The sequence below is a fragment of the Alosa alosa genome, chromosome 11, assembly GCF_017589495.1.
Source record: "Alosa alosa isolate M-15738 ecotype Scorff River chromosome 11, AALO_Geno_1.1, whole genome shotgun sequence".
In the NCBI taxonomy this organism is placed as follows: domain Eukaryota; kingdom Metazoa; phylum Chordata; class Actinopteri; order Clupeiformes; family Clupeidae; genus Alosa; species Alosa alosa.
In genome coordinates this window covers 27,187,833-27,212,999 of record NC_063199.1, presented here as the reverse complement: position 1 = coordinate 27,212,999, position 25,167 = coordinate 27,187,833, and the positions used below count along the sequence as shown (strand labels likewise).

The 25,167-nt window shown below is 45.6% G+C and overlaps 2 protein-coding genes across 2 annotated transcripts in view; both read left to right on the top strand.

Moving 5' to 3' along the window:
• Window positions 1–22,722, top strand: part of LOC125302821 (A-kinase anchor protein 13-like) — a 48,032-nt gene extending 25,310 nt beyond the window's left edge. Inside the window, exons 8-16 of the mRNA XM_048256141.1 lie at window positions 2,223–2,296; window positions 12,633–12,714; window positions 14,554–14,642; window positions 17,219–17,565; window positions 18,492–18,551; window positions 20,001–20,060; window positions 21,520–21,703; window positions 22,184–22,280; window positions 22,592–22,722. Coding sequence (XP_048112098.1) covers window positions 2,223–2,296; window positions 12,633–12,714; window positions 14,554–14,642; window positions 17,219–17,565; window positions 18,492–18,551; window positions 20,001–20,060; window positions 21,520–21,703; window positions 22,184–22,280; window positions 22,592–22,722 — 1,124 coding nt within the window. The remainder of the gene's footprint in view (window positions 1–2,222; window positions 2,297–12,632; window positions 12,715–14,553; window positions 14,643–17,218; window positions 17,566–18,491; window positions 18,552–20,000; window positions 20,061–21,519; window positions 21,704–22,183; window positions 22,281–22,591) is intronic.
• Window positions 22,723–24,390: 1,668 nt separating this feature from the next.
• akap13 (A-kinase anchoring protein 13) overlaps window positions 24,391–25,167 on the top strand; it is a 31,196-nt gene continuing 30,419 nt past the window's right edge. Inside the window, exon 1 of the mRNA XM_048257305.1 lies at window positions 24,391–25,131. The gene's annotated coding sequence lies outside the window, so the exon portion shown is untranslated. The remainder of the gene's footprint in view (window positions 25,132–25,167) is intronic.

Sequence of the window (25,167 nt, the reverse complement as noted above, 5' to 3'; positions counted from 1 at the left end):
TTTGTTTTGGATGAACTAGAGTGGTGGACACCGAAATTTTGACGATTGGTCCTGTCGACTTTTCTGACTTTTTGAATCGCCTTTGACTTCTCAGAGTGGCTGCAAACAGGCATATTGTAGGCTACTCAAACATGTCCTAAAACAACCCTTAATGTTCGTTTTCAAAACTGTGCAACTCACCAAGTGGTTAGTGGTGTTCGTTGATTATTAAAAGCAAATATATCGACACAATGTATGATTTCCAGCCATCTTATTTGCTATTGTGGAACTATTCACAACCGCTCAATATTTGAACTTGAAGCATAGACGGTGGCGCAGTAATATCAACGTGCAATGAGTCTTCCAACAGAAATCAATGGGATTTTACAAAATGCCAAATAAAACACGACAGAAACTGTATTTCGCTACGCTACTACGCTACCAATCGTCAAAATTTCGGTGTCCACCACTCTAGTTCATCCAAAACAAACCAGAAAAGGGACTCAAAGTGATAAATACCAGAATTTTCCTTTAAGTCAGATTTCATGGGTTTTGCTCAGAATAATTAGATCACTCCAGGCCATATTGGTATAGGATTAAGGGACAGTGAATGGGTTCTCTAGAGGTGTTTTGAGATTTATTTGGTCTTTAGCGCAACAGTATGGAGGTTTTGTCTAAAACTAGCCAGCAAAGGAGCTAAAGGCCAGCAGACTCCCTTTGAAAAACACAAATGGCACTGACCAAACCTATCTAGCTTGGAAATTTGATTTGATTGTATTTCAGCAAATTATTATTATTAATAATAATAATAATAATAATAATAATAATAATAATAATAATAATAATAATTAATAATAATAATAATAATAATAATAATGTCAACATGTAATTATACTGAAATGATAAAGCTGTTCTGACATTTTCCATGGTAATAAGACCTGGATCATAAAACTAGAATAACCTGGTTGACTAGTGAGGAGAACAGGTGTGCTCACCTGTCTCTTCACATTACCAAATGCTATCAAAATGGATTTGAGGTTGTTATAAAAAAAATAATGTGAGTCGCAGTATGTTGGTACAGTACTGTGTGTCAGTGCAGTGTTGGACTGGCTCTCACATTTGGTGTGTGTGTGTGTGTGTGTGTGTGTGTGTCCTGTGACTGTGAGCATGTGATCTTTACAACGGCCTCTAAAAGCAGCATGGTCGTTTGTCATGTCCACCCATTCAGACCTATTCACAGCCTCAGCCCAGGTCACTGGCGTGTGAGTGGGTGATTTGTGTGTGTGTGAGAGAAAGAGGTAGAGAGAGAGCTAGAGAGAGCTAGAGAGAGAGATAGAGGGAGAGATAGAGGGAGAGCTTCGGCAACACTGCTGTGAAAGTCATGCTAATGAAGCTAATTTGAATTGAATTGAGTAAAGCTGTGTTTCTTGTGATTGTATGGGGCTGTTTTAGCTACACATCTTCACAATTCATTTTGAGGAAGATTTAGCTGGGATGGAGGACATAAAGTGTGTGTGTGTGTGTGTGTGTGTGTGTGTGTGTGTGTGTGTGTGTGTGTGTGTGTGCGCGTGTTTCTGTGTTGTCATGGGTGCTATCAGTTATTTTCATTTTTGCTACTCAGTGGCCATGTGAGTAGGAAGTGCCGATGCAGGCCAATGTATATTTACATGGCCGCGTATCCAAGCAACAGGAGGTGACCTCATTGGAGCCCAGTAGCTGTAGAATAGCATAGACCAATGGGGAAGGCAAAGAAAGAGTGAGAGAGAGGATATAGTTGTGTGTGTTGTGATTGCGTGGGGTTGTGTTAGTACTGAACTGTGTTAGTGCTGCACTCTCAGTCACAGGTCCATGCTAAGATGACTGTGTGGGCAACAGTGTGGGGAATCATACGATCTGCTGGCAATTGAGCTGGTCTGGGGGACTGTTGGCGATTGAGCTTGACTGGGGCTGTCAGACACACACAGGCAGTGTGGCACACTGTTAAATTGGTCCAGAGTTTTGAACAGTTTACTGAACAGTTAAATCAGTAAACTGCATGTTACTGAGTCTTGTACATATTGAGGATGAGCTTTGAATCCAGTTTATAGTTGGTTAATAAGTGACACACGTTTAAGAATACCATGGTCAAAGCTACTTTGATCTGGCTGTCTGCATGAGGGCTTGATTCTATTAAAAAAAATATTTTTGTTGTTCCCTTATAAAGAAAATCATCTGATATCTCTCTGTGTGTGTGTATCCCTCAGATGTAGGGGACAGAGGATTAATGAACACTTTAGATGGAAGTGAGGAACCCACATCAATGATGAAAACAAATGAGGTAAGACATTTTTTATTTTATTTTCTTTTTCCTTGATTCCATCCTTCTGTATAGGAGTGTTTGAGGGGGAAATGATGATTTAGAGCTAAGTGATGCATCTTTAGCCTAATATGACTCACCTAGACAATGCTCCATCCCCCTTTGGTGTGTGTGTGTGTGTGTGTGTGTGTGTGTGTGTGTTAGAGGTTGAGAGTAATGGTCGGGTTGGGGTTGGCTAGGTGACACATGTTTCTGACCGGAAGGCCTGAGTTGGGTGACGGGTCAGACTGGCAACGATGGGAAAAGTCTTTCACAGTGTAGCTCAAAACAACAGTCATCTCACCAGACAGAGAGACAGAAAGTGAAAGTGAGTCTAACTCTAAATGACTCCGTTAGGTTCCCCAATGCCCCTGAGAGAGAGAGAGAGAGAGAGCACAACATAAAAACAATGAAAGACATTAAGTCATGGAAGGCCAGGGGAAATGAAGTGGCTGGATATTCACAAAAGGTTTGATTCCAGAGAAGGAGGAAGCAGGGGAAAGGCAGGCAGGGTGGGAGGGAGCTGGACTAGCAGTAGGGGGCAGTGTTGCCCAGGCTAGTCAGCTGCTCTTGAGTCCTTCCTAGAGTTCAGTGGGGTGACCGCCGCAGGGAAGAAGCTTCCTTTGACCCTGCTGGCTCGGGTGCGGAGAGACATGTAATGCCTCAAGGAGGGGACTGGGGTGAACAGTCTGTGGTTGGGGTGATAACAGTCTCTGATGATGCTGCCACTTTATGGTCGGAGGCAGAGCAGTTGCCATACAATATTGTGACACAGTAGGTGAAGGTGCTCTCAATGGTGCAACGGTAGAAGTTCACCAGGATCTGAGGAGACAGGTGGACCTTCCCTAGTATCCTCAGGAGGAAGAGAATCTGGTGAGCCTTCTTGATCAGGGTACAGGTGTTGAGGGTCCAAGAGAGTTCCTCAGATATGTGGACACCCAGAAACATGAAGCTGGTGACACGCTCCACCTCAGTCCCGTTGATGAGAATGGGGGTGAGTATGCTAGCTTTTCACTTCCTGAAGTCCACAATGAGCTCTTTGGTCTTCTTGATGTTGAGAGCCAGGTTGTTGTCGGTGCACCACAATGTTAGGTGCTGGACCTCCCCCCTGTAGGCCGTCTCATCGTTGTTTGCATATTTTGTGAGTGAGAGGGCGAGAGACATAGAGAGAGGAAAAAAAGAGAGGGAGGGAGAGAGAGAGCGGTTGGAGGAATGAAAGAGATCCCTCCTTCAGCCTTTAGCTGTGGTGTAAAATGGCTTTTCATAGTGTGGTGGTGTAGCGTTACAGCCCTTCACAGTTTTGGCGACATTGGCCTGTCTGGGGCACATGATGTAATTCCTGGTCTGGGTCTGTAATAGACGGAGACAGATCATTACTGTAATAGCCTGAGATGGATCAGAACAGCAGATGGACCTGCTCCCTGTCCAGAAGAAGAACTGGTTTACAGTCTCTCACACCGTGCCTACTGAATTACAGATGAACTAATCCTTAATTCAGAATTAGAGAGCTAAAAGTCCACATAGCGACGTGATTTGAGTTGCAATCTTATTCTGTGGCCAGCGTTATTGTGGCAGGATGTCCAGATAGTAATTCAAAACAGTGTGTGGTTGAGATGTACTGAATGTGGAAGAATCACAGTGGTGGGTAAGTAGTAGTTGTTATTATTATCTAACTGTGACATTCTTCAAAAGCACTTGAAGAATGTTCAGATTGTTTTGAGGGATTACCTTTGCTGTCAGTCTTACAGTCAAGGCATGCGAGAGAGGCAGCTGGGTTTAGAAGATTTGGCCTAAGGGGGGACCTACTGGGAGAAGAAAGGAACTATGGGAGACATTTGTGATGAGATCACAGTAGGGTCATCATATCATCCATCATATGGATTGCTGCTGTTGGCTCAGTTGTCATGTGACTGTTCTGTATTTCTGTCTGTAATTTATCTGTTTGTTTGCTGGATCTACATGTATGTCACATGCACTCTCTTACTCACTATCTCTCTCTCTCACACACACACACACACACACACACACACACACACACACACACACACACACGCATACAGTATATCACCAGTGGAAAGGTTGTGTGAAGGTAATTTTTGAAAGTGAAGGTCAAATAGTTAGTGCTGAAAGGTTTGTGCAGGTGTCCTCAGCAAGTCGAGCATTCCTGTGCTGGTTTTGGTACAGCACAACCTACTTTTATCAGCTGTAGTTCTCAGTTGTTTTTCTCATGAAGCATACCATTTATGAAAACAAGTATTTCCATGACACACCATTTACGTTTACACTCTTATAGCTACGTAAATTATCCTGAATTAGACTACTGACAAGGTATACCTGACCAGCTCCCAAGCCATTGTGTGCACACAGTTTGATAACCAGTAGTCCAGTGGGGGCACTGCCTTAGGCACCTATCATAAAACAGGACACCTTGATGCCTCTCAGATGGTCTCTGGCACTCTTATTGGCCTCTAGGGGGCGCACTATAACTGGTACTCTCCACACACTCACCCCTTCAGATGTGTTAGGTGTGTGTTTGTGTACATGTCTGTGTACATGTGTGTGAATGTGTGTATTACTGATATACTCTATTTGATAATGATCACAGTCCACTAGCATTTCACCAGACTGCTCGCACTGAGAACAAGACGTGAGACACTACCGTGTCTAGCCTGGGTTTACCCTGCTGTCTAAAGAGCAAGCAGAGAGCCCTGTGCTGAGTGCACAGGCGCCCTCCGGTGGCTGGCAGGGGTATAACATATTCCAGATGTGCACGGGCATAGCTGTGGTTTGGCATTTTTGAGTGAGGGGGAAAGAGAGAGCAAGAGGGAGGGAGGTAGACAGAGAGAGACAGCAAGCGTGATGTGAAATGTCCGTTTAATTCAGTGGCTTTTCAGAGCTCCTTCGTTAATGGCTATTGTTTTGGGTCCTCGAGGCAAATCTCTGTGCATCCTCTCTCCCATCAGCACAGCCCACACAAACAGAATACCAAGGAACACACACACACACACACACACACACACACACACACACACACACACACACACACACACACACACACACACACACACAGACACACAGCCACACAGACGCATGCACACAAACACACTCACAGTGGTCTGTCTGGAGCCATTGTGCCTTCTGTCTCTCTCTGTAGTTGGGATCCAATGTGTCTGAACTTGTTTTGGGAACAGGGCTCTGTGTGTGTGTGTGTGTGTGTGTGTGAGAGTGTGTGCTGCTTCTCATTAAGCATGCCCTTATTCACAATAAGGTGTGTCTAAGGGTAGCCTAGGGCTGTGGAAATAGAAACGCATTGTTTTGGGGTGCAGTCATTCCAGGTGTGTGTGTGTGTGTGTGTGTGTGTGTGGTTTGTATGTGTATGCATGTGTGCTTGTGTGTGTGTGTGTGTGTGAGGGAGAGAGACAGAGAGGAGGAGTGTGTGTGTGTTGCACAATTAACTGTCCTGATTAGAAACACCTATTGAGCCCCTCTGTGTCTGTCTCTGTGTCTGAGTTCCTGCCCTCTTTCTCTCTCTTTCTCTCTCTATTTCTCTGTCTCCTTCCTTCCTTCATTGGTCAGTGACATCTTCATGTCGCCCCCTGATGCTTTTCCCAGAGTCTTAGCAGGTCAGCTCTTAGGTCATCTGAAGTCCGGCGTTTAGCCTTGCGTCACCGGCCACTATCTGTTTTGTGGCCGTTCCCATGGTGCCCGGGGAGCACTGTCCAGGGCGTCTGGCAGTGCTGGCCTGATGTCTTGAGTCATGCTCTGATTACTTAGGTCTTGCCTTGCGCTGATTGGCCACTGCCGACTCGGCGATGGGAAAACACTGTCCTGTGTTTGGAGAATTGATCCCTCATTTCCTGATCAATCAGTCCAGAACTCCCAGCTGTGATGTGATGAGAGATGAAATGAACTTCCTCTTCCTGATATTCAGAGCAGCACCAGATCAGCGCTCAGAGATATCCTCTTCTACAACTCCTCCTGTTGTTCTTTGTTGTCCTTCTTTATTTCTCTCTTATTCCCCCTCTTCTGGTTTGAAGAGAGCTGGGGCTGACCCAGCGCCCCCTGGTCAATGAGTGGCCATTGTGCTCCCATCATAGAGGTTTCCTTTATGGAGACAGCCTACACAGTCCTTAGAAGAGAATGGGTGAGTGGGAGACAGAGAGAGAGAGAGAGAGAGAGAGAGAGAGAAAGAGGAAAGGGAAAAAATAAATGAATACACAAATGAAGCAGGAAGCGGCGAGCTGGCCGACGGAAGTTAGCAGAGTAATGGAGCTGTGGAGAAGGACTGAACGAAGGAGGAGAAAAAAAGAGTTGAAGAGGAAGTGTGTGTGTGTGTGTGTGTGAGAGAGAGAGAAAGGGGGAAAGACTTTTGGACAGGGACATTGAGTGAAAGGGGGAGGGAGGCAGTGTGCATGTGAGAGAGGGAGATAGAGGGAGGGAAGAAGAGAGAGAGAGAGAGGGAGGGAGGGAAGAAGAGAGTTAGAGAGAGAGAGAGGGAGGGAGGGGTGAGTAAGCCAAGCCAGAGGCAGACAGACGAGAGGAGGGGCTGCCTCTCCGAGCACAGATGTGATCAGGAGCTCTGGGTGGCTGCTGGAGTCCTCCTGGGTTTAGTAGAACGCAGAGAGTTTGGCCTTCATGTGGGGATCTGTCGTGGCTCCAAGCAGAAGATGTACGAGCGACACCGCCGGAGGTACAGCCTGTGTGCCCGTGGCGACACCGGCCAGGGACGGGTCCTGGGAAGGCCGAAAAGGTTTGTGCTCTCAGCTGCTCCCTATGGGTTTTTGGCGGAGATCTCTGGTTTCATATGGAAAGGCAGCGTGGCTTAGCCATTAGCAAGAAGCACTGAGAAGTGCCCGTTCTGGCTTCACGCATCTGTTATATGGCTTTGGTTCTTTTATTTGAAAGGAGAGGTTCACTCATCATTCTCGCTGACATATCATTGCCGTGAGGTGATCTTGGCTAAGGCGTGCGGCAGTGGCACCATGCGTAATAGTTTGCTGTGTCTGAAGAGAGTACTTTGTGGAGAAGTTTGATTAGTGTGCATGCCCCTGCATATACCTTTTGAGCGCCGTAAGGAGGATCGGCATTCCTGAAAAGTTTTAGTCATGGGCTTCTGACTGTATCAGTCTGAATTGCCAATAGTGTCTGTCTGTCTGCAAAAACAGTCGGAGTGGTCATCCAGCCTAATAGAAGTGGTGTGTGTGTGTGTGTGTGTGTGTGTGTGAGAGAGGGAGAAAGAGGGATGAATAGGAGTGTGTGTGTGTGTGTGAGAGACTGATGGAGAGAGAGGAGAGAAAGAGCGAGAGATGAAGAACAGTGTGTGAGGGGCAGAGAGAGTGAGAGCAGGAGGCTGCAGGAGGACAGGGGGCTGCACATGTATGGACAGGGGCTCTGCTCTTCCCTGTGTCCCCATTACATTGGGTGGATTCTTGCTGTTCTCTGGACGTGGGATGGGGGAGGTTCCACTATAGTTAGACTCGTGAGACACTTTTTTCTTCTATACAATGTAGTCTGTGCACATGGCTGTGTGTGTGTGTGTGTGTGTGTGTGGTGCGGTGCCTGTAGACATTTCAGTGTTGATTCTTTGCTAAGTGTCTTCCTTGCTGCTATGAATAGGTTTCTGTGCTATGCTGAGTCTAGCAGATGTATATGCATACAGACTTGTGCATCTGTTTAGTAGGTGCTAACAGTTTCTGAAGACACATTAGGTTCTAACGGTTAACGACACCTCTGAATACACACAATGCATTTGCACTGTATTAACAAAGCTTGCATTTTACTAATGGAAAAACATGATGCAAATGGGAGCTCAGTTGGCAGGACCTGATGGTGCTATTGTTTGTTGTTAGCATAACAACACTATGCACTACCAGACATTACAGTGTAGCATGGCCTGATGAGGCTCTTTTCCCAGGCTTGTATGCTAACTGCTACATGCTAGTGCCGCTGCAAGTCTGTGCTATGGGAGCTGACCTGTTGGCTCAGTTTGTAAGTATTTGAGTGTTAAGTCATGGTGTATTTTTGGAGCTCTTGTTAATAGTTATAAGCGGATATCTCTGTTGGGGTCTGTGTTTTACTTTGTGTGCTTTTTTGAATGTGCTTGTGTGTGTGTGTGTGTGTGTGTGTGCGCGCGCTCTGCCTGTTGTGTGTGAGAGGGAGTCTGCATCTTCTCAGGCTGTATCTTGCCTCAGAGCCATTGGTATGCGTTCTCAGGGGCTAGAGGGTAAATTTAGATGCCAGCTCTGGACGACCACGGCCACCAGCACCACGACAACCACGGAATATTCCGGGTGTGTCAGTGAGGATCTCACAATTCCATTGAATCTTAAACCCTTGGGGTTCTGCGTCACATCAGATATGCATGCAATGTGTGTGTACTTTTGTTCTAATAGTTCAATTATGCGTCACACAATTAAGTGTGACCTTTTCTGTCGTTCTTAGGTCATGACATATTTTTAGGCCTTGCACTTGCCTTGCATTTGTGTCCAGCAACCTGATCATCTGATAGTTGTTCTTTTAGTTATAATTCTTTTATAGTTGTTTTTAACTCTCTCACCCACCCCTTAATATGGTAAATATGTAAAAAACTACATGTAGCCATTCACCTTTGGTCACATATCTGCACAGGATAGACCAGCTTCGCACAGCTGTATATGCAAAATGGTCCAATAGTTGTGTGTGAGTGAGACACAATTAAGCTGACCTGAGTGTATGAGTGACCCTAATGATGGTCACTCATCAAGTGAATGTTGATTCAGACCTGTGTGCACACAAACACCCTGTGCATTTGTCTGCTCCGTCTTCCCATGTGTTTTCAGCTGCTGGTGTGAAAGAAAATCAGCCACCAGGTCAAGGAAGTACTTCCTTCACGAAACACACGCGCACACACACATATGCATACACACACACACACACACACACATCCAGCTGGAGGTCATTAGCACACAAAACCTTCATGCATACTTCCCTCTGTTTCACCATCCTTCTCTCTCTCTCTCTCTCTCTCTCTCTCTCTCTCACACACACATTCAGAGACTGTATATTTTTTTTCTTCAGTAGACTGTCGCCCCAGTCATTAAGCCAGCTGTACATTTTGTTCACGTGTGTGTGTGTGTGTTTGTGTGTGTGAGGAGGAGGGTGACTTCATCGCCACATTTGCTGCTCATAAAAAAAATAGTCAGCAATGCCCCCTTTGTAGGGGCTCTTACTACAGCCATTGTTCTGACCAGTCACACTCCCACTGTTTGTGTGTGTGTGTGTGTGTTGTGTGTGTGTGTGTGTGTGTACAGACATGGCTTTTGTCCCACGACATTATGGATGTATATTTGCCTCTCTGCAGAGACTCCTGACCCCTCCAGACTTACAAACCAATCGGGCCATTAGTGTCCCAGTGTGTGTGTGTAGTGACTTCTGTCTGGAGAGGCTATCAGGTCTGAGCCTGGCCCCTCAGGCGCTACACAGAGCAATGCCACCCCCCCGGTCCAGTCACCATCAGCACTCGGTGGCCCAACACAGCCCAGTTCTTTGTAGGAGAATATTAAAAAATATTTAAATATTAATTCATTTAAATAGTTCGTTTGTAGAATGCTGCAGATCAAGGAGATGCTGATCTCTGACATGCATAGTGTATAGTGTTTATAGTCTTACAGGTCAGTCCAGGATCAGTATTGACACGCTAGCATTTTGAAATGTCAAATCAATTCAAGTGGACTTTTTTGGGATTTTACAGTGTGCCTTTGGCAATGAGCTGTGTACGTTTCCAGTCCAACCTTACAAGACGACACCAGAGTAGAGAGAATTCCATTCATCTGGACTAAAACTTGTCTTGTTGTCTTATTTCTTATTGGACTGTTAACTGTAGTGTAAGCACTATGGTGAGCTGCTCCTCAACCAAGCCGCCTATTTCCCCAAGAGCCCCAGGAGTGATCTGAACTCTTGTACTGGATATACTGCACTGCTCAGTACTAGTGTTAATTTCTCAGAGACGCAGGAAATATGTTCACAATCCAGCGACCTTTTTATGACTAAGACGTCGATGACGAGATGGCAGTAATGTCCTGAAACACTGACTAAGACTATCTTAAGATGAATTATTGTTGACCCGAGACTAAAATGTTTTGCATGAAATAAGAACTAAGATAAAATCTCTTCATTTTCGCCTACAAAAATGAGAAGACAAATATCTAGCTGTTACATTTTCAAAATATTCGAATGAGTTCATATGCAACAGCTTTCCTGTAGGCTAGTCTCGTGCTTTGCTGCAACCCTGTGGCTGCAACACGAAACTACATGGAACAAGAACACTGGATTTCTGCCAGAGTTACCAACTAACTACCTAAGCTTTATGCCACAATGCTACATACCCAGAAGTTGAAGCTTCTCATACAAATTAACATCCACCAGAATGTCCATACGAAAATGTTCATCATGTAATGTCAACTATTTAACTAGTTAGACTGATGATGCAAAGTTAAGCTAACAAGTTAGCTATGGCTAAGATGGAGAGTCTGTTTGGGGAATGTGTTGTGTTTGAAGCATATAAGCCATCTAGCGTGAGGAGTAAAACATTAATACTTTGTCTTTCAGTGTTTCTCAAACTTTTTCAGTTTCAGGACCACTTAACTAACCCTAGCTAAAAAAAAAAAAAGATTAGACCTAGGCCTACTTCAACAGTAGCCTATAATTAGCTACACTATAGGCCTACTCACCGAACCACCTTGCTTATTGTCTTTGCACTTTGCTTATTGTGTGGATTCATGCTGTATGATTTAAACTGGCATATCTTACATAGACAGTGTTGCAGAACTGTTTTTTACCAAGTTGGTTCAATGTTGCAAACAACTCATCTATATTATATTTTACCACGCCTGCTCACGGACCACTTGAGATAGTTTATGACCACCAGTGATTCCCGGACCACACTTTGAGAAACACTGGTCTCTTAATATGACAGTGGTCCAGTCAAATCTTTTACTGTCTATGGTCAAATCCCAGCCGAAGCTATAACTGTAGCCTCACTTACCTGTGCATGGAAACATACTGACTGACAAAAATCAGAATGAGTAATTATAACAGACGAGTAGCCCTGTGGACACACAATATTGTTGGAAAATTGAGATGAGATTGAGACTATTACCAGAGTAAATCTGTGTCTTCATTGTGTGTGTAAACTATAATTTATATGTGTGTGTAGGCGTAGGGGAAGCATATTCATTATGCGTCCTGCTCTCCAGTGGCTAGTAGTGTATCAGGACCTCATTGTCGTCCTCTTTAATGTTGTCACATTTTAACGGGAGTCATCTACGTTACATGAGGGTGCAAGCCTGAGTGGGCCGTCATCTGCCCAGACAATACCCAGTGGCGCTGGCATCAGCTGCTACTACTGCCAGGAAGCCTGGCACTGGTGCCCTTTTAGAGACTGTTGTGGTTGGTGTGTGTGTGCGTGTGTGTGTGGTTGGGTAAGGGAGAAACTGGTGGTTATGGTGTCTAGCACCAAGCAAGTGTTATGTGCTCTTGTGAATAGTAGGGTAAAGTGTAGCTCAGGTCTCATATTCGTGTGTGTGTGTGTGTGTGTGTGTGTGTGTGTGTGTGTGTGTGTGGGTCCTCGTCTAGTCCTGGGGTGTATTGTGTTTTTGTTCGCACGCCATTATATTTGTTGTGCACAAAGATGTGCCAGCTAGAGAGAGAGGTGCCAGCTAGAGAGAGAGGTGCCAGCTAGAGAGAGATGTGCCAGCTAGAGAGAGATGTGCCAGCTAGAGAGAGATGTGCCAGCTACACAGAGAGAGGTGCCAGCTAGAGAGAGATGTGCAACAGAGAGAGAGAGACATGTGCCAGCTACAGAGATAGAGATGTGCCAGCTACAGAGAGATGTGCAAGCTACAGAGAGATGTGCAAGCTAGAGAGAGACATTCACTGATAACTGCTCTGGTGAGTGGCTACTCTTTTTGAGACAGTATCCAGCCGTCAGGAGCACTGGCTATAGGTCTTAAAATGGCCCAAAATGGCCCAGAAACGCCCTATAAACAATGTTATGATGTTGATGAAGGCAGCGGTGTCACTGTAGGGAAAATGTTGATCTTGCTTTTTTGACATGCTGGTGCAGTTAGAAAATATGCATATACATACTCTGAATCTTACGTTAACACTCCAATGTCTTAGCAATGTCTTATCTGATGCTTGCAATGTCTTATCTGATGCTTGTAGTAGCCTATCGTAGCATGTTTTGTGATATCCGTGATTTTGCGTTGTTGTGATGTTTGTTTCAGTGTTGATGAGAATGTTTGCTGTTTAGTAACATGGCTAATTTCCTCTGTTTCAGATCCACAGACAGACGGAGGTGTTTTATGCAGTGGACTCCTGTCCAAAAACGGACTTGCAGAATAGCAGCAAGGAACGTTCCGGTAAGAACTGATTCACGTACCCACCATCATTCTCCAGCTGAAACTGCTGCCTGTCATCATGGGTGCTGTGCTGTGCTGTGGTGTTTACAGCTGACATTTGTTTTTCCCTGTCGACGGCTCTTCGGGTTCCCTGTGATTTATCTATTAACATTTTGGCCTAAACTGTTGGAAAATAACATCAGGCGTGTGTCGGCTGTTGGAAAATGACATCAGATGAACATGCATCATATACTAGTTATTATGAGTCACCAAACCGTAGACTGCATTTGATCTTGTGTGCGTAAGCTAGCATCCTGTGCAGTAAACAGGCCTTTGGTGCTTATGGGAGGCCTCGTGTGTGTGTGTGTGTGTGTGTGTGTGTGTATGAGTAATCATAGGCCAAGGAAAATGATAACAACCTGTTGGGTCCCACGCTGGCATGTTCTACTGCTCTGTCTGCCTGATGGCCGTGTTGTCTTGTTGTTTTGCTAGCTGTGCTGTTTGGCAGTTCCAGTTGTCTTGTTTTGCTAACGTAGCTCCCTGAAGCGCTTGGGCATGATGATGCAGCATACTGACAAAATGCTAATCGAGCACTGACTGTGTGTGTGTGTGTGTCATTAGGTGACATCAGTTGTCATAAATGTGTATAAAATCGGTTTGTTGCAATCTTTGATGCATGACGTGTGGCAGCTGAGAAGCATGGATGTGTTGTGTATAGCTTGTGGAATGCTATTATGATTTATTGGATACTGTAGGATCCAAGGTTTAGTCACAATGTGGTAATCGCTAGGTTGAACAGTTGTGTTCAGGTTATTGTGTTTAGAGAGAGAGAGAGAGAGAGTCTGCTTATCAGTCTGATGAGAGAGTTGTGCGAAAGCTGAACAAGTTCAGGTTATGGTGTTATAATAAGCTCCTGGTAGTGTTACTCTTGTGATTGTGTGTGTGTGTGTGTGTGTGTGTGTGTGTGTGTGTGTTTTGCGTGTGTGTGTTTGCGTGTGTGTTTGCCTGAGCCTTCCTCAGACAGGCAATCCTGTGTATCCTGTAAGCTGTTTGTAACCGTGTGTAACATACATTCAGCTCCATATCTGGCCTGTGGCAGGTGCTGAAAAATCTGAGGATGGGGCGAAAAGAGCATCCTGTCTTAGTGGAAATCTCATCAGCGTTATTCGTGTGATATGATTTGGCCTTTCAGAACCACTCCTCCAGTCGGTACATGTGCCCAGAGTGGATTGGCTTTCTGGAGACAGTGAGCTGTGTGTAGGGGAACACACACACAAACACAGTCAAGATGGATGGTTTCCTTGTGACAATAATAAAAGAAAAAAAAAAAAGCAAAGAACCCCTCTTCAGACAAATTGAATAAGATCATCTGTTTGGAAGGATGACCTCAACATCCTGTTGTGGCCGATTGCAGGCAGCAAGGCAATCCCACAGTGCCCAGCCTGGCCCAGCTTCCCAGTCACAGGGCAGGACAGGGTAGGGCAGGACAGGGGAGGGGAGGGTCAGGCCTCTGGGCTCTGGGCTCTGGCTGGGTTGGACAGGGGTGGGATGGGATGGGCAGTGTAGGGTTTGACTGTACTGGCAGAGCTGGGCATGATTAAGATGGGACAGGCTAAGATCTGTTCAAATGATAGAGGTGCTGTAAGTGTGTGTGTCTCTTTGTGTGTCTGTCTGTCTGTCTGTGTTTTGTCTTTATTTCTCTCTCTCTCTCTGTCTCTCTCTCTCTCTCTCTCTCTCTATCAAAGTCTGTTTGTGTGTCTGTCTGGGTTTAGCTAGACAGACATCTTTTCAGTTTGTTTTTTCAAGACTCACAGGTGTGTGTGTGTGTGTGTTTGTCTGATCTTGATGCCTCCTCTGCAGATGTCCCGATGTGTCCAGCTTCAGAGAGGGTCTCTGTTGGGTCAGATGTCCCGATGGACTCACTGGCAGATGGGGACACTGTACCTAAGGTGAGTAAGATAATGATGCGTGTGTGTGTCTCATGTATTCAGTAGAGTACTGGACATCAGGTGTCTATCTAATCTGGCATCTCTGTGTTTAATGTAGTATTTTAAAACAGTGTAATAAAACACTCTCCCTGCTGACATTTCACATTCATATCTATTCTATTGCTATTGGATGTGTGTGAATATTTTTGAGTACACACACACACATAACACACACACATAACACACACACATACTCTCTCTCAACCTCTCTGACATCATTATATGGCATCAGTAAGCCTTCTGGCAGAAAACCATTATGATTAACTGACCAGACCACCTTAACCACACACACACACACACACACACACACACACACACACACACAGAGAGCTCCACTGTTCATCATTGCTGATGCTCCAGTTCGGTGTAGCCCCTGCCCACTACCACAGCAACATCTGGCAAAGCATCTCCTCTGCTAGAAGCACCACTGGGTCTACACACACACACACACACACACACACACTCACACACTCCACTCTCACTCTCTCACTCTCTCTCACACACAGACACACACACACTCACACCTCTTGTCCCACTGTACATGTACGGTCCAGATTCCTGACAGAGACGCGCTGCTCAAGAGCGGTGTTTGGGATCTGTTTATGGACCACCTCGACTGCCACATACCAAAAAAGGGTTTGCCTCAAGAGTGAGAGTGAGATCAGAGAGTGCAGAGGGAAGTGAAGAGAGGCTAGGGTTCTTTGTGTGTGTGTGTGTGTGTGTGTGTGTGTGTGTGTGTGTGTGTGAGAGAGAAGAGACCGGGAAGGAGTGTGTGTGTGTGTGTCTCTGAGTGAGTGAGGGAGAGAGAATCTGAGAGAGACAGGGAAGTGTGTGTGTGTGTGATGCAGAAAGAGAAGGTTCTTGTGCTCAGATAGTATGTGTAGATCAGGCACTACCTTACGTCTGCTTATCAGAGTCTGATGAGAGAGTTATGCGAACCCTGAACAAAATGCAACTCTTACACTGGAACTAGAGGGCGACTGACACACACACACACACACACACATACACACACACACACACACACACCACAGACACACCACAGACATCCACACATACTGACACATGGTTACGGACACATTGTGATGGCACTGCATCACACACACACACACACACACACACACTGCATCACACGCACACAAATGCATAATACCGACACACACACAGTATAAATACATAGACACACATCCACACAGACATACGGCAGGGATATACAAATATACACTTTCCACACCACACCCGGCATGCATGTACATACACAAACACATGGCATTATGAACTTTAGATAGCACCCATGTATTTGTGGTGCACACAAGCCTCTGGAAAGGGCCTGGAGAGAATGATGTTATCTCTGGAGCAGGAGTAACCGATTGTTCTAAAAGTTTGTGTTGTAATGGCTACTTCTTAGCAGTGCGCTGTCAAGGCATCTGTTCTCTCTAGGAGTCCGCCCATGGGTCTTGCCCAAACACGCACTCGGTCCAACACACACACACACACACACACACACACACACAATGATGTTCACACACACTCATTCACTGCGAGTTACATAGAGTTCAAGGTCTTTATGTTCTCATTATAATGCCCCCCCCACACACACACACACAAACGAACAAACAAACACACACACACACACACACACACATAGAAAGAGAATGTGCTCATGATGGTTCTGTTCTCTCCTGCTCTGGTGTAATGATGGCAATGATGTGTTCCTTCTGCTCCCAAATGGGTGCGCCTGACTGTTATATAACCTTTATGAGGCTGGAAACAACTCTTACAGCATGTCTGTGTGTGTGTGTGGATGTGTGTGTGTGTGGGTGCGTGCATGTGGGTGCGTGTGTGTATGTGTCAGAGCTTGTTGCCAGTACTTATTTTGCCAGTAAGCCAGTACTTGGTTTGCCAGACCCAGAGTAGGCCATTTAGAGTATTGCATAAAGCATCGGTGTTAACTCTTTATCTAAAGTCAACTTTAAACGACCGATTAGTTTGTCATTCTAAAAACAATTTGTTAAAGCCAGCACATGTATCATGCCATTGCCATTATTGCACCTAGCTGTGGTTGTCCACTCCACTTCTAATAGTTCTGATCATTCATCACGGCATTCTCTACCCAGTGCTGTTAGTTCATCCCCCAACTCTTGTACCAAGTTCTGATAGTTCACTCTCTGTCTGCTGTATAAAATTCTGATAGTGTACTCTCTGTTGTATAAAGTTCTGATGGTTCACTCTCTGTTGTATAAAGTTCTGATAGTTCACTCTCTGCTGTACCAAGTTCTGATAGTTCACTCTCTGTCTGCTTTACCAAGTTCTGATAGTTCACTCTCTGCTGTACCAAGTTCTGATAGTTCACTCTCTGTCTGCTTTACCAAGTTCTGATAGTTCACACTCTGTCAGCTGTATAAAGTTCTGATAGTGTACTCTCTGTTGTATAAAGTTCGGATAGTTCACTCTCTGCTGTACCAAGTTCTGATAATTCACTCTCTACTGTCTACAGTACCCAGTTCTGATGGTTCACTCATTGTCTTCCCTCACAGGTGGAAACTGTAGTTCCAGCTGTGGACAGGTGCAGTGAGGTGTCCTCGCCCACTCCCTCCACAGATGACCCTCCCAGCGTCCCCCGCCGTGACCCCGTGGACGCTCTCGCCAGGGCCAGCTGGAGCTCGACGGACTCGTGGCAGGGCACGGCGGGCACTGTGTCCTCACCCATCTCCACGGAGTTAGAGGAGTCTGAGCGCAAGGACCGCGTGACTGAGGTGCCCGCCCTCTCAGCCCTGCTGCGCCCCGCCATTCGGCCGCTCTCGCCCTTCCGCCGCCATAGCTGGGGGCCGGGCAAAGCGCCCGCGGGCGAGCCGTCGGAGCCTAACGCCGCCCAGCGCAACAGGTGAAGCACATGTTCACTTGTACATAGAAACACGCCCCAGAGACATGCCTACGACACACACACACACACACACACCCACACACACTAAACCACAGACCACATCACACCTGCTTGAGGCTCAGTCAGGGCGGCACCTCTTGGAAGTGTTTGAGTCAGCCAGATAACTGTGTTGAGCCAGTCCTGGAAAGCCCTTTTGAACCTGAGGCTTCAAATCCGGAGTTTGGAAAAGGCTTGCTTTGGGATTTTACTCTGTATTTTCATCATCACCTTTGTGGAGTACACTGACAGGATAAACCTACAGAACACAGTTGGTTCACACCTTCCTCGCATACCCAGCAGAACCACAGACCACAATACTGCCCTACAAAGCCAAAGTGCAGTATCTACGAAAATTCCAAACTGAGAAAAACAGCATTGTTGTTTGTCTTTCACACTGTATTCTGGCATATACTGTAAAATGAAAACCCTACATCTTCAGGAAATGTTTCAGTAGATTAATGAGATTTTGATAGATTGAACGGAGGATATGGTATTTTATATTGGTGTAAAAAAGTGAATTTCACAAAAAATGCATCCAAAACACCAAGTCACACTGAGTCCATAGACATCTCCTGGACAACACTGTAAACGGTGCCATCCATAGACAGTCCTGCCTAAGCTATATGTGATGATGCTTGGCTATGTATATTACGTTAGTGAAAGTGTTGCAGCTTCAGTAGGGTGAGGCAAGTAGAAAACACTGACAGCGTTAGAATGCATTGGAGAGAATGGATCTGCTAGACATAACTTGTTTGATGGTCCCTTTGGCAGCACCTTAAATCTTTTAATCACTTTGCCTGATGCAACACATTATACTGAGCTTGCATTTGCTTTGTTTGAACTATTTCTCTGGCTCAGGCTAACCACCCTTTATCTCTCATTTCTAGCACTGCTGTCCGCAGTCCTGGTGGAGGCAGGGCTACAAAGACCACAGGCCACAGAAGAAGGTACAACAAAGCTTTCTCTTTCTCTGTCTCTTTCTCTCTGTATCCTCCATTCCCTCCCCCCCCTCTCTCCATCGTTGCCTTTTTCCATTCAGATTTTACAGGGACGGAGGAAATGTCCTTGTAACCCTTCGGCCCTGTTGGCAAAGAGATTTTCCAGTGTTCTCTTAGCTTGAGGCCCCAAACCTGCTTCACACTCCACCAGATCTGCTCTTAGCTATGGAATTTTTTTTTTTTCTCAAATGCTTTTGTTAGAGCTTGTCAGACTTACTGCTGTCGATCTCCAACATGTACCGATAGTTCTCTGCCGTGTAGATTTTCACTGTGTACAGTAGATCTCCAGTATTCCAGTGTTCTTATCTCCAGTGTGTAGATATCCAGTGTTCTTATCTCTAGTGTTCTTATCTCCAGTGTTCTCATCTCCAGTGTTCTTATCTCCAGTGTTCTTATCTCCAGTGTTCTTATCTCCAGTGTTCTTATCTCTAGTGTTCTTATCTCCAGTGTTCTTACAAAGATCCTCCGCTTTAACCCTCTCTGGTTCTTATCTCCAGTGTTCTTATATCCAGTGTGTCTATCCAGTGTTCATATCTCCAGTGTGTAGATCCCCAGTGTCTAGAAACTAGTGTGTGTACCTCAGCCCAACCACCTGTCTGCATGCCTGCCTTGTTCCCACTGTGGTTTTACAGAGTTCTGTTTGTTTCTCCCCTCACTCCCCCTGTCTCTCTCTTCACACCTCTATCCCTCATCCCCCTGTCTCTCTCTCCTCCTCTATCCCTCATCCCCCTGTCTCTCTCTCTCCACTCCTCTATCCTCTCTTCACCTCTATCCTCTCTCTCCTCTCCTCTCTTCCCTCCTATCCCTCATCCCCTGTCTCTCTCTTCACACCTCTATCCCTCATCCCCTGTCTCTCTCTCTCTTCACTCCTCTATCCCTCATCCCCTGTCTCTCTCTTCACACACCTCTATCCCTCATCCTCCTGTCTCTCTCTCTTCACACCTCTATCCCTCATCCCCCTGTCTCTCTCTCTATCCCTCATCTCCTCCTCCTCTTCATCCCTCCCTCATCCCCCTGTCTCTCTCTCTCCTCCACTCCTCTATCCCTCATCCTCCTGTCTCTCTCTCACTCCTCTATCCCTCATCCCCCTGTCTCTCTTCTCTCTCTCTCTTCACTCCTCTATCCCTCATCCTCCTGTCTCTCTCTCTCCCACTCCTCTATCCCTCATCCTCCTGTCTCTCTTCACTTCTCTATCCCTCATCCTCCTGTCTCTCTCTCCCTCTTCACTCCTCTATCCCTCATCCCCCTGTCTCTCTCTCCACTCCTTCATCCATCTATCCCTTTGCACTGACCCCATTTGCCACCACATCTCAACTCACCTCTCCTCTGTCCCCTTCCATCCATCTAACTCTCCACCCTCTCCCCTCCTCTCCTCTTCTCCTCTTATCCCGTGTGTAGTGTGAGCTGGTGTCCTTCAGATATCCTCCGTCCAGCGGTGGAGGAGATTGGGAACAGAAGGTAGGACACACACAGAGAGAGTGCACAGACAGAGAATGTAGATAAGCACTGACACACTTCAGTGGAACAGTTCAGCCAATGAGAGAGAGAGAGAGAGAGAGAGAGAGAGAGATCTGTGTGTGTGATTCCTGTTTCCTGTACACACATGTCTTTGAACCTGTACATTTTTAGTGTATGTTTGTGTGTTAAAGGTGTTTAACTGCCTGTTAAACAGTGTGTGTGTGTGTGTGTGTGTGTGTGTTTGTGTGTGTGTGTTGTGTATGTGCGTGTGTATGTTCTGTATAAACAGTATGTAGTTCCGATGTTAGAGCCTGCATGAGCAGCTTCACCTTTTAATCTACTTTGGCTAACCTCAGTGTGACAGAAGCACGCTTGCTTCCTGCTCTGAGCTGCTGCCATTAGTTTGGTGAGGGGCAGTGTTCTAGTCCATTACACAGAGAGGACAGAGGCCCACCCTGTCCTGGCGAGCAGAATTAACTTAATAGCTTATTTACCATGACCACAGGATTTACTCGCAGGTGAGAGTGTGCGCTCGTGTGTGTGTGTGTGTGTGTGTTTTGTGGATGACTGTTTCTGAATTTGGTGTGTGTGTGTTGTGTTGTCTAGGTGACATTGGTAACAGAGCGGAAACTCTCATCTACTTGCATGTACTCCATTTGTGAATAATAGCATGGTTAGATCAGATTAAAGGTGTGTGTGTGTGTGTGGTGGTGTGTTGCCTGGGTGACATTGGTAACAGAGCGGAAACTCTCATCTACTCGCTACACTGGATTTGTGAATAATAGTATGGTTAGATCAGATTAAAGGTTTATGTATGTCAGGGCAGTGGTAGTGTAGTGGTTCAGGAGCTGGGCTAGCGTGCAGTAGCCACGGAAGTTGTGGGTTCAATTCAACCAACTTCCACCATTGTGCCCTTGAGCAAGGCAGTGTAATCCCTTGTAATATCGTTGACTTATGTACCAGTAACTTACTTTGGACAACAGTGTCTGCTAAATTTAAATTATGAAATATAAATATAGTGTAAATGTAAAAATGTATGTGTGTGTGTGTGGCCATTATTGCTTTGCTCATGTGTGAGTCAGTCTGTGGATATGACACTGGTATTGTGTGTGTGTGTGTGTGTGTGTGTGTGTGTGTCTGCTCCTCTTGACAGCAAGTTTCCAGCGCTCTCTGCTGTGAAGTACCATCTGCGGCGTGTGTATGTCTGCCAGTTATCATGCGTCTTGCGATAGATATTGTGTGTTCTGACTAGTTTGATGTCTCTAGATTGTGTGTGTCTGTGTATATACAGTACCGGTCTGTGTATGTACAATATGTGTCTCTGTTGTTTTTAGTGTGTGTCGGATCTCAGTTGTGCTCTATATTGTATGTTGTAAATATTGTATTTATTTCCAATTTTTCCATATTGTGTGTGTGTGTGTGTGTGTGTGTGTGTGCGTGTGTGTCTGTCCCTCCACAGCTCCAGTTTAGAGGGCCTGTCTGCGGAGCAGGAGGACACAGGTGGGGCTCTATCCCCAGGTGTAGTGACGGAGACGGGCCGTTCCCGGGATGCGGTGCGGGCCGACAGGGGAAGCTCTCTCGTCTCGCTGACCGAGGAGGAGCAGGAGTCAGACATGGGAGAGTGCAGTAGCCTAGACAGCCAGGTAACACACACACACACACACACACACACCACACACACACACACACACACACACATATATACATACATACATATATATATATATATATATATATATATATATATATATATATATATATATATATATATATATATATATACATATATACACACACTCACTCACTCTCTCACACACACACGCATACACACTTTCACTCGCTCATTTCAGATGCACACGTTTGTCACCAATTTTGAGACTCTAAAACACAAAAAGGCCTTTCAAATCGAAATGAGGACTCAATAGGAACCGGAATTGTTAAGCAGAATCGGAATCGGAGTCGATCAAATTTGAAACGATACCCAACCCTAGTTTTGAGTGGGACTCAGACTCTGATTTTAATTGTCTTGCCCACATTCACATTCACAAACATTCACATTCACTCACACACTCATTGTATCCGCGCATTTGTTAATGCCTTTGTGTGTGTGTGTGTGTGTTCAGAAGTCAATCGGACTCCTCAGAGCCTTGAAGAGACCTCCTTCACACCCACTTACCAAGTCTCGCTCCCTGGTGGCTATTAGTCCCAAAGATCTGGACGGTGAGTTCCTATCCCAACCTCATCCCCCAGATCGACAGTCTAACACACACACACACACACACACACACAACACACCACACAACTGGGGGATTAAGTGCCATGCTCAAGGTCACTCACAGTGGTGGCAGCGAGGAGTTAAACCTTCAACTGTTCTGGCTACTGCATGCTAGCCCAGCTCTATAGCTACTATGCTACCACCATCCTGAACAAAGTGTGCGGGGTCATTCTGGAGAGAGGGATCTCTGTTCCACCTGCCTGTTTAATGCTCTGGTTTTCTCTCTTGCCCTCCGACCCTGGGGACCCACTCCCAGTGATGGGACGCGTGCGACCAAAGAGGCGAATCTCCTTCTCCTTCAGCATCTCTCCACTCCTCCCCAAATCTAAAACACTCTTTTCTATTGGCTCTTCATCCAGCGATGAGGAGGAGGCAGTCAGTAAGTAACGCCCCAGACTGCACGCCTAACCCCCCCCCAGCCCCACAGCTGTACCCCCCCCCACCCCGCCCCCCCACCACCCACCCCACACTGACGTCAATGATTTCCATGTGCAGGAGTGTGTGCCGCACCATTCCCAAACACCTCCTTAATGCCCCAGCACCCCACCCCCGTCCTGCCGCCACATCTGCCCCTGTGTAAGGGGCCACTCCTCCTAACTGCCCCTACTGCCTGCAGTGTGTGCTATATACCCCTCTGGACGGTTTGGTGTGCATCACTACGCCACTAAAGCATCACTTTCCACCAATATACACACAAACCTACACACACTCATACACACACTAACACACACATTATGCATCGATACACACACATGCACCTGTACACACACGTACCTGTACTCACACAAACAATATGCACCTATACAGACACACACTTAATATTTCTCGGCTTGCTTTTGAAATGTATCCTGTGTCTGGTTTGGTGTACTACCACCACTGCCACTAACTACATCTACATGATCAGTCAATCTCATGTAGAACTAGTTCAAATAGAAATGTAATATTTCATTCAGTTGGACACGAGCACGTTGCTGCTGTGTGTCTCACTGCGCCATGGTGCTCAGCGCTTTGTTTTTGCAGTCACCATGCCTGGGATTTCTGTTGATCATCTGCCTGTGTGTGGGAGTGTTCATTGGTGAAAAGTGATGGAAAGGAACTGTGGCAAGAAAAGTGATTCCATACCGTGGAAAGCATATGTGGGACAGACCGTGTTTAGGTGGAAGGGGAGAGCTATTACTCTACCCCAGGCTGGGTCTGTGCTCCGGAACTTCTGACTGATCAGGATTCAATTTCCTCCTCCTCATCCTCACCCTCCTCCTTCTCCGCATGGTCTAGCTGGATCTCATTTTAAAATGTTCACATCTAAATTCAGTCATCCATCAGGCTGCTGTTCCCCTTTTCGTGTGTGTGTGTGTGTGTGTGTGTGTGTGTTAGTTTTCCCCCTCTATATATTTCCATGTCCCCCCACGTTTCCCATAAGTCACCCCAGGTCCTCATAAACACCTTTCAAAGGCTCCTTTTAGTCTTTGCAGCTGGCAGGCCGAGATGTCAGAACCCCCTCTAGCACCCTCCCTCAAGCACGCTGGAAACAGACAAATGGAGGGAGTAATGGGAAGAAAGGAGAAATTGGGTGCTTCAATTTCAACCCCAAAAGGCTGTGCGCGCATGCGTGCGGATCGTCTCTAGTATTGGCGAGGAGGTGGTAGCGCTGCGGCTAAGGAGCTAGGCTAGCATGCAGTAGCCTAAAAAGCTACGGGTTTAATTCCCAGCGTCTACCATTGTGCCCTTGAGCAAGGCACTTACCCCCGAGTTGCTCTGGGGATGATGGCCCTTGTAACATAATTGACATATGTAATATAATATATTGTAATATGATTGACGTGTAATATAATATATTGTAATATAATTGATGTAAGTCGTTTTGGGTAAGTCAAGTCAAGTTTATTTACATGGCACATTTCATACACAGGGGTCAGTCAATGTGCTTTACATAAACAAAAGCAAAGAGGCAGAAGGGCAATAGTTTAAAAATAGTTGAAAAAATAAAGTACATAATAATTAAAATGAAAACAAAAGATACAAGGTAGAATAATTAAAAGACTTGGTTGTTGAAATTTAGATCACTGTCAATCATGACACCAAGATAATCATAATTTAAAAAATCCACTTGTTGAAATTCCACTTGTAACCTAGATAGTGTCTTTCCACTTGACATCACTGTGGCACACAGAGCAAATATAAATATGGATATAAATATGGTGGAGGCCATGTATAGGGTTCTTCTACTGGTCTATGCATCTATATAGGAAAATAAATGTGTGTGTGTGTGTGTGTTCGTGTGTGTGTGTGTGTTTGTGTTTGTGAATGTGTGAAATGGCAATTTATACTGTAGGTTTTGTTTGCAGATTATCTTTAATGTTGTGTGCCATTCCACTGGTCTTGTATAAATTAATTGTAGAGAACGTTGACTTTAAATTCTCATTTGTCTCAATCTCAATGGTTTTCTCTATTTGGAATACATTTCAGACATTGTTTAGTTATTAAAACTTACTCAGTTTTTATTAATGTATCGTCTCATATGAAGTGTTTACCCCTTCTGTGCATTTAGGCATTACCTAACTCCTTTACCCCTTCTGTGCATTTAGGCTTTTTCATTATTTGTTATCTCATTTAAGAGCTGAATTATACAAGAATTGCACTCTTTTGTTTTGAAATGGCATGGCAGTTAGAGACTTGCCTGAACTCCTTTTAGTTCCATTCCACTGGACCATCCCGTGTGGCTGTTGTTGATGTTTCTGTCTGATGTGCTGTAGGTCTGGCGTCATTCAGCAGCGTGTCTGGATCACTGGAGTACAGGTGAGCTGGGGCTTAGTCAGCCTCCACTAATCATTC